Source organism: Epargyreus clarus, unplaced genomic scaffold, assembly GCF_041222505.1.
Source record: "Epargyreus clarus isolate Ecla_fem2 unplaced genomic scaffold, WU_Ecla_fem_2.2 ptg000024l, whole genome shotgun sequence".
In the NCBI taxonomy this organism is placed as follows: domain Eukaryota; kingdom Metazoa; phylum Arthropoda; class Insecta; order Lepidoptera; family Hesperiidae; genus Epargyreus; species Epargyreus clarus.
Window position 1 is genome coordinate 8,391,831 of NW_027332231.1, and position 14,441 is coordinate 8,406,271.

A 14,441-nucleotide genomic window follows, 5' to 3' on the forward strand; every position below is an offset into this window, starting at 1 on the left:
GATTACTCACTCCTAACAAGAAAATGTACCCAATTTTGAGAATTGAAATAGTTGCGTAAAAAAGTTTTGCCACGTCTCCGTGCTAAAATGTCCCTAAAATATTTGAAATAATTATTTATTTATTACGTAAATTACGCAGTATTAGTTATTTATTCGTAAATTTTCTCTAAAAATGTCTTTATTTGGCAAGAATTCAAAAAAACTAAAACTTACTAAAATAAGCTGTTTGCGGCTTCATTCAATTTCAAGGCGGCGAAGTATCTTTACTAATCTATGGCTACATGAAGATATATACGAAGTGTGATTTTATTATCGATTTTGGTAAAGTTAACTTTATATTCAAGATTTAAGAACACAATAACTAACGCCATCTTGTATGCTACATGGACAATAAAACGTTGTCAATAAACAGACAACAAAATGTGTCTCTGGTTTGAAGTAAAGTTTCAAAATGTTTAATAGTTTGTAAATATTGGAATTTAAAAAGATTTCTTCACACTATATGACTTTTTTAGAAATAATTGTTTTCTGTATTATACTATATCATATTATTTTCTCCATTACTAGATTATCATAAATTGAACGCATCGCTGACAACATGACAATCTGTTTATAATCTGTGAATGTACTGCCGAAATGCGAATGCTTCTATGCGAATGACATATTTAGATCTGACAGTTCTCCAATTTTATTCACAGAATAAACAGTGACATGTTTTATTTATTGGGATTTTATTATGTTGAAGTGAATTTGTAAACGATTGTATGTTAATAGTATTCAAAACCTACCAAGGAGCGTTTTGCTGGATACTTATATAATTTTGCTGTGAAAGTGTTTTTTGACATTAGGTATTTCGCTTGTTGATTACTTTTACTTTTGTTGGAAAGGATTGCTTCACGTCGCGTACTGACTCTTACCTTTTTTACAAGCTTTTTTTGCATTCGGTGCACGGCCATGTGTTTTTGATAACGCACAAAATATTTACCTAGAGCGATGTGTCGGACCGTAACATTGTTGAATCGGGGGTCAATGTCGCACCTCGAATCGGAGCATATTAACGTGAATTTATTACGTTCATTCCTGTTAATCTTGCTAATTAGTTTAAGTACTAATTTACATTGTTACCGAATTGTCGTCCATAATAACTGTCACGTGGTAATTAGGTGAAATTTGTTTTCAGATCATTAAGCAATGGATGTATTGATGCTGCACTGAGCATTAGATACAGAGAAAGTAATACCGTGTGTTTGCTGTAAAACGTTAAAATGAGTAATGCCGGTGCACCTCGTTTGATGAACAATCTGCCACCCGGAGTGAACCCTGATAACAATGTGTTGCCCGGTGTTCCGGTGATCAACCAAGGAATGAACCGTACTAGGAATACTAACCAAAATCCTCTCTTCAATGTGCGAGAGAGGCTGTTCCATGCGTTGTTTTTTAAGTTTGCGATTGCGTACGCAAGAACATTTCCAAGACCGGTGCGACGGTTTTTCGAGTTCCTTGTGTTATTGAAGGCACTTGTGGCATTTTTTGTTCTGGCGTACATACACATAGCGTTCTCAAGAACACCAACAACATGCCTGAATCACGTCAAGGATACTTGGCCTAGAGAAGGCATCCTGAGAGTGGAGATATTGAGGAACCCCGACCAAGGGTACACCATCGAACAGAGCTATGCCAAGGAGCGTAAACTGAAGAAGGATAAGGATGAATTTAGTTCCATGCTTAGTATTCTGACTACTGAAGGGTTAGTACTACCTTTTATAAAACTGTCCTTACTTTTAAAAATTTTTCATTATTTGTGAGTTCTTGAAAAAAATGACACAAAGATTTACCAATCTTGTCATAAGTATATAGTACAATAGATAATATAATGTAGTATTCTAGATATTTCTGTGAATTTCCTTAGGTATCTGATGTGATGCTAATTGATTGGTTTAGGCTATAGCTCAAAATAGGTACTCATTATTGTTACTCATTATTTTAGAACTCTTGTCTATGTTTATGAAGGGCATGTAGGGGTTGTTTTGTGTGGTATTTTTTTGTTATTACATTAGTGTGTGTTATTTTGCGAACTTGATGTAGCAAACAAATATGTAGACTAGTCTTGGGCGTAATAGTTCGCGACTGATATAGCTCAACCTAGTTCGCGGCTCTTAAACAAACTAGTTCGCTCTTTTAGTTTATTTCCTCCCAGCTGCTTAACGAACAGGTGGGATTTTGGGAATTGAAGAATAGATGAATGAAATGAGCGAAAGATCTGCCTTTTTTTAGTCAATTTGTAGATTTTGTAACAAGATTAAGGAATGCATGAATTAAAATGTTTGAGTGCTAAAACAGGGTATACCTATTGATTCTTATAAAATATTAATAAAACATGACGACATTACTTCGGTTACCGCCATTTCTTCACTAGTTCAGCTAGGAGCTAATGAGCTATGGAGCGGAAAATTGTGGATCTAGTTCGCGTAGTTCATCTGTGGGAGTGGTCTTCCGAACTAGTTCGCTCGTGAACTACACAAGATTGATGTAGACTACTTTATAAGTGGTTACTGCCTTCCATTAATATTTATACCCAAGTCCAAATAGGACAGAGGTTTTACCTGAAGTTAATGACTTATGCGATGCTACTCCTAAAGACTAAGATAACTCATATATAATTGTGTTTCCATTACAAGTAATTTTTGGACTATGTTTATAGCAGTTGTGAATATAGCGTACATTGAAGTTTTACAATATGTATTTCATATTATTTCTCTGGTTTCTTATATCTAAATCCAATCACTTATGATGTCCATTTTGTTTGGTTGTCATCTAGTTACAAATGTATAAGTGTAGGCAAAACTGACCAATCATAGTAAATTCTTGTGTTACGGTGTTACCCATCATTACTAAGAATTGCATAAGATGATGCTTATGTAAATGACCCACATTTTTTATTTTTATGCTAAAGGTTATTATTGGTGGAATGTTATTTACTTTGGTAACAAAATGTTTTCCTCGTTGGTTTATTATTGTTCAACTGCTAAGCATTGGTCCCCTTTCAAATATGACCTAAACCCTGCTCGGATTTAGGTCATATTTCACCATGATGGCTAAGATGGTAGCACATAACTTCACATAACTTTGAGATTTTTTTGTAACACTAACTGTTTTAGTTAATGATCTGAAATTTTGATGCATCAAATTATTGAAATGAATTGGTGGATATTATGTGATTAAGATACATATTTATATGTATAGTACAACAAGTGATAATGATTGATTATTAATAGGTGTCTATTACTAATAATAATTAAATATAGGTATAAAATTTAAGAGTGAGAGCCATAGGCCATAGTCCAATACAATGGTCAAGTGTAGTTTGGTAGATTTCACACAACTTTGAGATTTTTTTGTAACTAACTATTTTATGATGTATTCACTGCTATTATTCTACGGGTTCTTGGGACAAATTGTTGAATACAGTTGCATTAATGTATTGTTTATGTGGGAATGCCCTTGAATACTGCCACCTAGATTAAAACTACATGTCATGGCCAAGTTAAAGCTTATTTGTGTATAATTGTATTAGAGAACTTTTTATATTCCTATATTTGGTAGATTTAGAACAGTTTTCTTGATAATCCATGTTCATCATATTATGACATTGACAGAAAATTGTGTTATCTGAAATTTTGATGTATCAAATTTATATTTAAATAATATTTAGAGTAAATAAAGTATTTGATTATGACACATCCTTATGTGCATAGTACAAAAAGAAATGTCCTGCAAAGTCGATAATTGAACTTTAATAGGTGTCTCTTACTAATATTAAAGAAATATAGCTCTACAATTAATGAAGCTTGTATATCATTTCCAGATTTATAAACATTGAATCATCATCCAATGATGACATCGAGGGTGATGAGTATTTGCGCGATGGCACCGATTATGGTAACATAACTCGAATTCATGAGGAAAGTGATGAAGAAGTGGAACAGGAGCAAGTTGTGGAGCCTACATACTACCTGAATCCCAAGCCGGTACCAGTGGCCAGTGGGGACGACCTCAATATGACGATAGTACCTAATGTAGATGTGTCTACTTCGATTTGGAAAGGCATTTTGGGTCTCGTCGAAGATGCTGAACAAGATTCTAAAGCAGAGGAAGTGAGTATAGTGCAAATGTAACTTTTTTTTTTATAATATAAGAGTAGCAGACGAGCATGCAGTCCACCTGATGGTAAGTGGCTACTGCCGCCCATGGACATCTGTAATCAACCCCAGATAGGATTAGATATTCCTACCTGAGGTCGGCCACAGTTGCGCCGCTACTCCTGAGCACTAAGCTGGAACGCCTCGGAAAAGTCTTTCTCCCTTACCACACCCTTCAAACCGGAACACAGCAGCGCCTAACAGTGCTGTTATTAGGTAGAAATAGGTGTGGCGGTGGTGCCGCCGGAGTCGATCCACAAAGGGTTCTACCACCTTCGTAACTATTGTAATAGTAATACTAAAAATATTTAGAAAAACATTGGTTGTAAAGGACATCCATTCATCACAACTATCATCAACTATCTTATCCTAATAGCATCAGTTAAGCGCTGATGTGTTCTAGTTCAGGAGTGCAGTAAGAGAGAGACGTTTAAATGAGGCATTTCACTTTAGTCGTCAGTAGCAAACAAACTTCGAAGGTGGTAGAACCCTTTGTGGTTCGACTCCGGCAGCACTACCGCCACACCTATTTCTACCTAATAATAGCAGTGTAAGGCGCTGCTGTGTTTCGGTTTGAAGGGTGTGGTAAGGGAGACAGACTTTTCCGAGGCGTTCCAGCTTAGTCCTCAGGGGTAGCGGCGCCATCTGTGGCCGACCTAAGGTAGGAATATCTAATCCTATCTGGGGTTGATTACAGATGTCTATGGGCGGCAGTAGCCACTTACCATCAGGTGGACTGCATGCTCGTCTGCTACTACTATATTATAAAAAAAAAAAAACTTGCAATCAGGTTAACAACTCCACATAGGACTAGAGTCTTACCTGAAGTCAGCTGCAGATGCGTTGCTATTTGCTATGCCTTAGAATTAAATATGCCATACTGCAACCTTCACACTTGAATATAGCAGTGCGTAACACTGCAGTTGTTATGCCGAAATCGGCCTTCTCTGAATTCAAACCACAAGGGTTTTTAACACTTTACCTTCATTACATTAGAAAAGCTGAAGCAATCAGTCAAGTCCTAAAAAAAGACTGGCGACACAACACCATGTGTAATATTCACTATAAGTCATAATAGAAGTGATTTCTAAAAGAAATGTAAAGTTAAAACTGTCTTTGCAAGTAATTGTTTATTTAGGAATCACCGCCAGTATAAAACGTAGTTAAATGTAACAATTAATTTGAAATTGTAATAGGCAATTCATAAATAACAATGGGGACATTCATATTACCTATCTTGCTGTTTGTTTTCTTTATGTTATAAAAGGTTATCATAAGTGTGTTATTTTTTTGTAAATATGTACAGTTTTCAACTGGCTGGCCTTGCATTACATGTTGTAAACTTTAATTTTATATAAACGAGTTTAACGTTTTTGTACAGCTGGTATTATACTTATTGTATTAAGTCAATATGTAGTCCGACAAACTTTTCTGTGTATTGCGGTTTTCGAAAACAGTAATTGCTTGTCATCTACATAAGCGATTTTTCAATTTCCCCAAGAAAATCTTTTAAATTTAAACATAATTTAATTAAATTACTATCTTAAGGAACGACTCGGAAACATACTTTTCCGAGGCGATCCTGCTTAGGTAGCGACGCATCTGTGGCCGACCTCACGTAGGAATATCTAATCCTATCTGGGGTTGATTACAGATGTCCATGGGCGGCAGTAGCCACTTACCATCAGGTGAACTGCGTGCTCGTCTGCTCCCCTACTCGTATATTATAAAAAAATGTTAACACAAGTAATAATTTACACATTCGTAACAATACGAAAAATATTGATGAATGTGACAATCTGCCAACATTACAATGGTCAGTGGTGCTTCTACCACAGGCATGAAAAATTTGTCGCAATATAATAAACTTTTTAATACGAAGTTATTAGTTATGTAAATAATATAACAATAAACAAAGTAATAAGTAATTAATAGTACTTGTAATTATTACGACACACATTTCCTGCCGGACTATTTGTAATTATTACGACACACTTTTCAGAATGCATCATTTAAATTTAAATTCATTTAAAATTACATTGTCATGAAATATATTTATATAAACACTTATGTAATCCTTTTTTTGGCACATGTACGTTGGTAATGAACAGTATAATCAGTAAATTATCTGAAAATACATTATAATTTATGGATAAAACTTTAAGCATCCATTCCTATGTGATTTAAAAATATATGTATGGTATTTTTACCTCATCAAATAATCTCCACCGACGGTAGAGATTAGTCTAGTCTAGTCTAGAGATTATAAGTCTACCAGAGATGCGTTGTCGGCTTAAGATGTGTTAGTACCTCTGAGGACTAAATTGAAACGCCTTGTGTATCTATGTCCTATCCAGCCTGCAATCCAAAGCACAGTAGTGTTTTAACATTAATATTATTAGGCATAAATGATTATTGTAGGTAATAGTGTTTTATTAATTCTTAATGATGTATGATATGTTTTTTTTCAGGAATCTGAGGAAGAGGAAGAAAGTGAAGATACAGAAGGTATGATACAAGTACTTTTTATTGTATAGTTATGTAATCCAGTTAAACAATAATCAATGAAATAACCAATATATGTATAATCCAATATATATATTGCTGGGCACGGGACTCCTCTTAGTATGAGAAGGATTTGGCCATAGTCTACCGTGCTAGCCAAGTGCGTATGCAAGTTTCATCACGATGTTTTCCTTCACCGTTAAAGCAAGTAAAAAGTAGTTTATAATTTTATATTACGCACATTGCTTTGAAAAATCAGAGGTGCGTGTCTGAGATGCGAACCTAGGCCCCTTGATCGAGAGGCTGAGTTTCGACCATTAGGCTATCACTGTACAACAAAATGAAGGAAAATGTTTTAGAGAATACAGAGCGTATTGATTGAAGATTGAATAATGGTTGAATTAATCTTTGTTCAATAATAGTCTGATGTTCGTTGAAAGCATACATTATACTTCAATGATAAATTAATACATGGCTTTGAAAGCTATCGTGTACTATCATAAAACATAAAATAATAATTAATTTATTGCTTTACTGTTTTTTATCAAGCAAGAAGTCTTAATTTGTTAATAAATTTATGAAGTAGCAAGCATGACATTGCTTGAAAAGTAAAATGTTTACCTAAATAGATAATTTTGTAAGTAGATAGTACTAATTAATTTGTTTATGATACCTATATTATTACATATATTTTAGTATGCTGCTACTGTTTAAATTTATCTAAATTCCGATATTTTTTAATTCGCGACAGTGGCGTAATATGGCGGAAATTAAATTCGCTGAAATCGTCAAGACTAAATTAAGTGTGTATCCAATTTGTTTTCCTAAAAACGATGTTTGTCTACATTCTGTTGTGTAATGGGAAATAAAAAAAAAACACAAGTCTTTCTATTTAAAAAAATCCCTGTAAGCAGTTCCCAGGGGCGCAAATTGAATTCTAAGGCTTTTCCTGTATATAATTTACGTCGTAGACTACAAAAAATGGCTCCCCTTAAATGTTATATCTCTGATAATGATAAAATAGATGGCACGATTTATGTGCTTAATAGAAATTAATTATCACTTGCCTAAAAACGGCGAAGCAAACATCGTGAGGAAAAAATCTCAAAGGTATGCCAAGTCTACCAATACGCACTTGGCCAGCGCGGTGGACTATGGACTAATCCTTCTCATTCTGAGAGGAGATCCGTGCCCAGCAGTGGGACACTAATGGGTTGATGATGATGATGATGAATTTCATTTCGTTCCAGAAGAAGACTACATCCTGGAGTATTCGCTAGAGTACGGCTTCCTGCGTCTCTCCCCGAGCGCTCGTCTCCGTCTCAAGATCCCCGTGAAGATAGTCACGTTGGACCCCCAGCGCGACCAGTGCTTCGGTGATGCGTTCTCTCGCTTCGTGCTTGACGAGTTCCTCGGTTATGATGACTTGCTCATGGCCTCCATCAAGACCCTGGCTGAACAGGAGGACAATAAGGGGTATTTGAGGTTGGTATTGAGTTTCATTCGGTTGAATTTGGTGGTGGGAAATTAAATATTTAGTAATGGAGGTTTAAGTTTGAATCTTAGACAATGCAGCTCTTGTGAAGTTGTATACCCAAAATAGTATCGATTGTTTAACGACGAAAAAATGTTGTGAGGAAGCTCACATACTTTAAAATTATTCTACAAAATTCACCAAAATATCCACACAAATTCACAAATCCTTACTTACTTTCTCTAATGTGAACTCTTGCTTTAAGTGTTATCAGTCTGAGAGATATTCTGGGCTCAGCTACGTTGACATTGCATTAGAACTTTAAGTCCTACAATCGATCATGTCATAATAATTTTCCGATTACTATAATTTATTTTACCGACTTCTCCAATGAAATTATCTCACTAAAATATTTAAAAAATAAAACAGCTTTCCTTCAGAGTAACTCATATTTTTTTATTTATTTCAGAAACGTAATAACCGGGGAGCATTATCGTTTCGTCTCCATGATGACGGCGCGCTCTTCCTACATCGCCGCCTTCTTCATCATGCTGGTCTTTGTAAGTTCTATTTTAATATTTATTTATTAAAAATATTTCTAAAAGGCGTGTGAAATCTACCAATTCGCAAAACTTGCTTAAACAGTAAAACTGTATGTCTGAGAGTTCTTAAAAAAGTTCTCAAAAGGTGAGTGAAGTCTAGTTCTACCAAGTCGCACGTGACCAGCGTGGTGGATTAGTCTTAACTCCTGTCATTCTGAGAGGACACCCATAGCCAGCAGTGGGAAAATAATGTGTTTACGACGACAAAAGAAATTCATTTATTAATTACAATTTAACAAGAGGTACTAACCTTTTGTTATTCGACTATGATGATGTCACTGTTACACCTATTCTTGCCTTATAATAACAGTTTTAAACGCTGTTACCTTGTTGTTTAAAGAGCTTCCCACAGTAAGGCTAAAAAATTAACAGTGTTTTATATATAACACATGGTTGACGCATGTTTGAAACCGGTCCTCACGGTAAATAGGATATTTTTTAAATTTCATACTTTTATTAGAGGTTACATAACATTCACAATTTAAATGGTAATAGCCAGTGGAACCTTTAGGTAGAAACTGACTAGACAAGTTTGGGAATTTTACAATCGATTCAGGGTACGTGCATTTAGGAATAGTTATCATTTTCTATAATGGTAGTGACAGCAACTAATTTCTTGTTTAGTTTTATTATTAAGCTAAGAATCACTTATTGTTCTTTTATAGTTAATATCCTTAAACCTCTTTTGTTACTGTTACATATCTGTGCTACCAATCCTATACGTGTTCGTTTTTTTAAAAAAAAATGTCAAGTGTTTTACTCAGGAAGTCATTTTACTATGCAACGCCATCTAGCGTCGAGTAGCGTGTGTCTTGTGAATTTGTTTGAACTTACGGTTTGAAAGTACGGATGGTGGTGCCATCTGTTAGAGAGTAGCGTCTTTATTAGGCAAAGCATATTAATTTTAGAGGTCTGTCGAACCCAAGTTGGTTACGAAACTGATATATAGATGGCGTGGTTAAATTTTTCATGAGACATGTCGGAGATAGAATGAACAATTATTATAACAACATACATACATACAATACATTCTACGGCTTTCATCTAGAAGTTATAATATTATAGTTAGTAACGAAATGTAAAGAAAACGTAGATTTGTAAGAAATATCTTGTGCCAATCAAAGTCCGACACCCTTCGTGTCAAGCAAAAAACATCGAAGGGTGATTGACAAACAATTGACAGATGATTTTTTCAAGCGTGTGTGGATTGGCTTAATCGGATAAGGAACTGCGAAGATTATTAAAGGATTACGAGATGGATTTTGATAAAAAATATAACTGAATAATTAGATTTTTATATATCTACTAGCTGACCCGGCAAACGTTGTGTTGCCATATAAATGTAAAAAAATGTTAAGGGTGAACAACCCTTATCACTTACGGGTTTGAAAAATAGATAGAATATTTGAAACTGCGATGGTAGCGAAGTCTGTCGAATCCAATGTGAAACATTCCAAAATCAACAACTACTTACGAATTAAAAATTAATTAAAAAACACCTTTTCCCACGGACTAAATTGGGAATCTAAACCATTCTCAAGTCCCCTTGAACACACAATAAATTTGATCAAAATCAGTCCAGTCGTATAGGAGGAGTTCAGTGACATACACACGCACATAAGAAATATATATATAAAGATTTCCGGAGCCGAAAACTAAACTAGTTAATTTTGAAATAAAAAATTAACACAGAATATAGGAAAGTAAAGAACACCCAAAAATGCGTTATACATATTTATTAATGTTAAATTCAAGATTCTTACAAGTGGTGCAGAAAGTGAAATTTCTAATTTGACTTTAAATTATCGTCTGCTGCACACATACTCAAATGTGGAGTCTTATTTCACGTGAAAAGCCCTCAATTCCGCGTATTTATATATCAATTAATAGGTAAGGTAAGGCGAGGAGGGGCCGCGGTACTAAAATCAGGACCTCCCGAGTTACAGTTATTGCACTTTTACAGCCCTTTCAAAGTTTATTACGGTTCCAAATTCCGAAGGCACGAGCCGAAGTGTATTGTCGTATGTTTGTTTTAGCGATATAGGTATACAATAGTCTGTTAAGGGTTTTATCGGCCAAATTAAATGTAATTAAAGGTCAATTTTTTAGCTGATTGTAAATATGAGTCACATGGGTTGTTTTACTTTTTTTACGCAATTTCATTCAGTATACCAAGTCATTCATCATCAACCCATTACTGTCCCTCTGCTGGGCAAGGGTCTCCCCTCAGAATGAGAAGGATTAGGCCATAGTCCACCGCGCTGTCCCAATGCGTATTGATAGACTTCACATACCTTTGAGATTTTTTTTTATATGTATATCTCTCTGGTATGCAGGTTTCCTCGCGATGTTTTCCTTCACCGTTTAAGCAAGTGATAATTAATTTCTAATACGCACATAAATTTGAAAATCAGAGGTGCGTGCCTGGGATTTGAACCTCGGACCCCTCGATCGAGAGGCCGCGTTTCTTAACCACTAGGCTATCACTGCTTTTCGAACCAAGAAGTCATTATAATTTATTAATTAAGTGTCATGGCGTCCTCGGTTTTATGTTGCATTTTGTATATTTACTGATAACAATAAATGAGTTGTATTGTTAAATTGCGAATACCATATTATTAGTAGTCACTATAGTAGCATATTTATATATGTAATATCTGTAACATATTTTTAATGATATGGGAGGTTTTTATTAGTGATCGAAGTATGGGAGCCCTACATAAGATCGGTCACATTGTGTTTGTTTTAATACACACTCGGTTTCGATTAATCGGTGGTGCTTTAGAGACTTTATAAACATTATAAATAGGTTAATTCGTAATTTTTTCATACTCTTAACATTTTCGTACCATTAATACGTTCTAATAGTTAAACTGAAACTTACAAAGTTAATAATAGCCTTGATATATCGATAAAATATTATTAGTAATATCAAATACATATTAGTAATCTGATTATAAATCTACGGGTTGGATTGCGAGAGTGCTGACAGAAGTGAAAACTTTAATATTAACGTAGTGCATTTTTGATATTTTGGAATACTTAGGGAATCAGTTTGCACGAAGTGCTTTAATTATCCGTGTAAAAGTAATATCATTAATGTGGTAAAATACAATATTCATTTATTGCGCTATCGTATACAAATATGACAGTCTTACGAATTTACGTTCAAGTCATGTGTCCCTGACGCGAGTTTAACATTTTTAACTCATCACAAAATGTGCACAACGCCGCTCTAGAAGTTTTCACTTCAAAAATGTGCACCTCGGTTGCAAGGCTAATATCATCAGGCGCGTCGATGTAATCAACTTGCCGACGATGAAAATCAAATTGTCTGTGACGTTTCACTACAGCTTTTTACAGTTCAATGATTTTTTAAAAATAAGAAATACAATTATGAAGTTGTTTCGCTCAAACGAATGAAAGGATAATTCGTCACGTCACTTAATTCAATACATGTATATTATAGGAATAAATTTATTAAAAAAACTTTTAAAATCATATTGTACTAGGGTGTAAGTAATTTAATACCTATTTCTAGCGTTCCCAATTCATACCTTTCGGTGTAAGGTTGTGGATTCTTACAAATTAGGCGACTAAAGATGGTCTACGGACTAATAAGTCAGTATATGGAGTTGGTTACATAGGTATGCAGTGAACGCTTACATTACCAACAGATGGAAGTAGTCTTTACATTTCCTTTTCGAATCTTTTAAAAATTAAAACGAGTGTTATGGAGTTTGCACTTCGCACATTGAAAAGTGCATACATGCTCATAAATATTGCTAACATACCAGGATTTTTACTTGCTATTGTCAATTTTATGATTATGACTAAATTCGTAGTTCGCGAACTCATTATTATCAATCTACTCATTCGCTCTCTTTGACAAAGTTCAAATTTTCTCATTATGAGCAGAGAAGCGTGGGTGCTCAGTTGTGGGACCCACAACTGACAGAGACAGTAATGCGTTGGCGATAATGAGATTATCGTTTGTCTACATATTAATATTGAGCCGTGCATCAATGTCGTCTGTTTGTGACACAATTTGCAGCCTGTGACATGGTGAATGTGTGTTGACAGGGTGCGTTACATATACGTTGCCATGATTAAGTGGTTCACGTAGTATCTCTACACGTTAGTATAAGATTATAAGGTTTTTAATTGGGCTGGATAAGACGCCCTTTTTAGAATTGTTTAGATATTGTATCCGTACTGTAGGCGACGCGTAGTTGAAATTGTCTAATAATTATTATTTATTTTATTTTTGTATCATCTGTAATGTCGCCCCTCGGGGCTATTTCTAGGATATATAGGATTATATAGGGATATATAGGATTTTCCTAATTAATCAAGTTTGAAAATCTGGACGTACTTTCTGACTTATTTCAACCACTTTGACACCATATTGTCTTTTCGTTAAATGTATACAGGGTGAATCTTTAAAACGGGCCTTCAGGGCGAAATCCGAAACTATAAGGATTAGCGAAAAATGCTGAAACGAGTTACGAGGCCGATTTTGATAAAAACTAAAACTGCATCATTACTTTTTTAAAATAACTTTTTCCCTAGCCGGGAATCGAACGAGTTCATTTTGAAAAAAAATGCACCCTCTATATTATTCCACTATCTGATAGTGTTGCTTATAAGGATCAAAATCTGGAAAGTAATGATAAATGACAAACTAAAGGAAAAGCCTCAATTTTAAGAAAATACATATTTTTTCATATTAATCTGGCAGTTAAGTTCCCGCCATTCATCAATTTAAATATTTCATGTATTATTATTTTTTTTGGCTCAATGTTTCTAATCATTCGAAATGGACGTTTTGTTTCTCAATAATTTATATTTTTATGTCCGACTTAGCTATGGGCGGAGTTTCGTTTAATACAGATGTAAAGTTGACAATTTGCGAGAAATACTTTTTAGAATCAAATCCGAGTGATTACTAAACAATGAGATATAGAAAATCATATTTAACGTTGAAACAAAGTTGTAAACAACAAACAATAAGAATTTACTGTTTAATCAGTTATCTACTTTCATTAAAAAAATAAATCATAAAAACGGCGGTAACTTATTTGCCAAACTATTACTTTCTCATACTAAGCCGTATGTCATAGTCATAACATCGAATAATTAGTTGATTAACCAACAAATTCTTCAATGGTATGACTTATGTATGTTTCTAAAGAATTATACATAAATCATTTGTTATGTATAATCCTTAAGGATTAGTATGCAAATGTATGGAAAAATACGTATTTTCTTCAAAATTTTCCTTTTCCTTTAATTTGTCACATAACATTACTTCCCAGAATTTGATCCTTATAAGCGACACTATCAGATAGTGGAATAATATAGAGGTGTAATTTTTTTCAAAATGAACTCGTTCGATTCCCGGCTAAGGAAAAAAATATTTTAAAAAACTAATGATGCACTTTTAGTTTTTATCAAAATCGGCCTCGTAACTCCTTTCAGCATTTTTCGCTAATCCTTATAGTTTCGGATTTGACCCTGAAGGCCCGTTTTAAAGATTCACCCTGTATATTCCATTTTTTCGAAGACACTTTATAATCTAGGTAATAGTTTATTTTTTTATGTGGGTCAACCGAATGCGTCCCCCTGATGGCAACAGGGCGTCAGGGCAGCCTACAACGT

General features: G+C 34.5%; 1 protein-coding gene across 2 annotated transcripts in view; it reads left to right on the forward strand.

Moving 5' to 3' along the window:
* The first annotated feature begins 640 nt into the window (after positions 1-640).
* The window catches only part of LOC140752056 (membralin), a 141,506-nt gene continuing 127,705 nt past the window's right edge, over positions 641-14,441 (forward strand). Inside the window, exons 1-6 of one of the 2 annotated variants that reach the window (XM_073086202.1) lie at positions 641-848; positions 1,181-1,747; positions 3,866-4,154; positions 6,671-6,707; positions 7,958-8,189; positions 8,648-8,738. In XM_073086202.1, the coding sequence (XP_072942303.1) occupies positions 1,266-1,747; positions 3,866-4,154; positions 6,671-6,707; positions 7,958-8,189; positions 8,648-8,738 (1,131 nt within the window). In that variant the 5' untranslated portion in view covers positions 641-848; positions 1,181-1,265. Of the gene's footprint in view, positions 849-1,180; positions 1,748-3,865; positions 4,155-6,670; positions 6,708-7,954; positions 8,190-8,647; positions 8,739-14,441 lie in introns of both variants that reach the window. The other variant, XM_073086201.1, reaches the window with a different exon arrangement.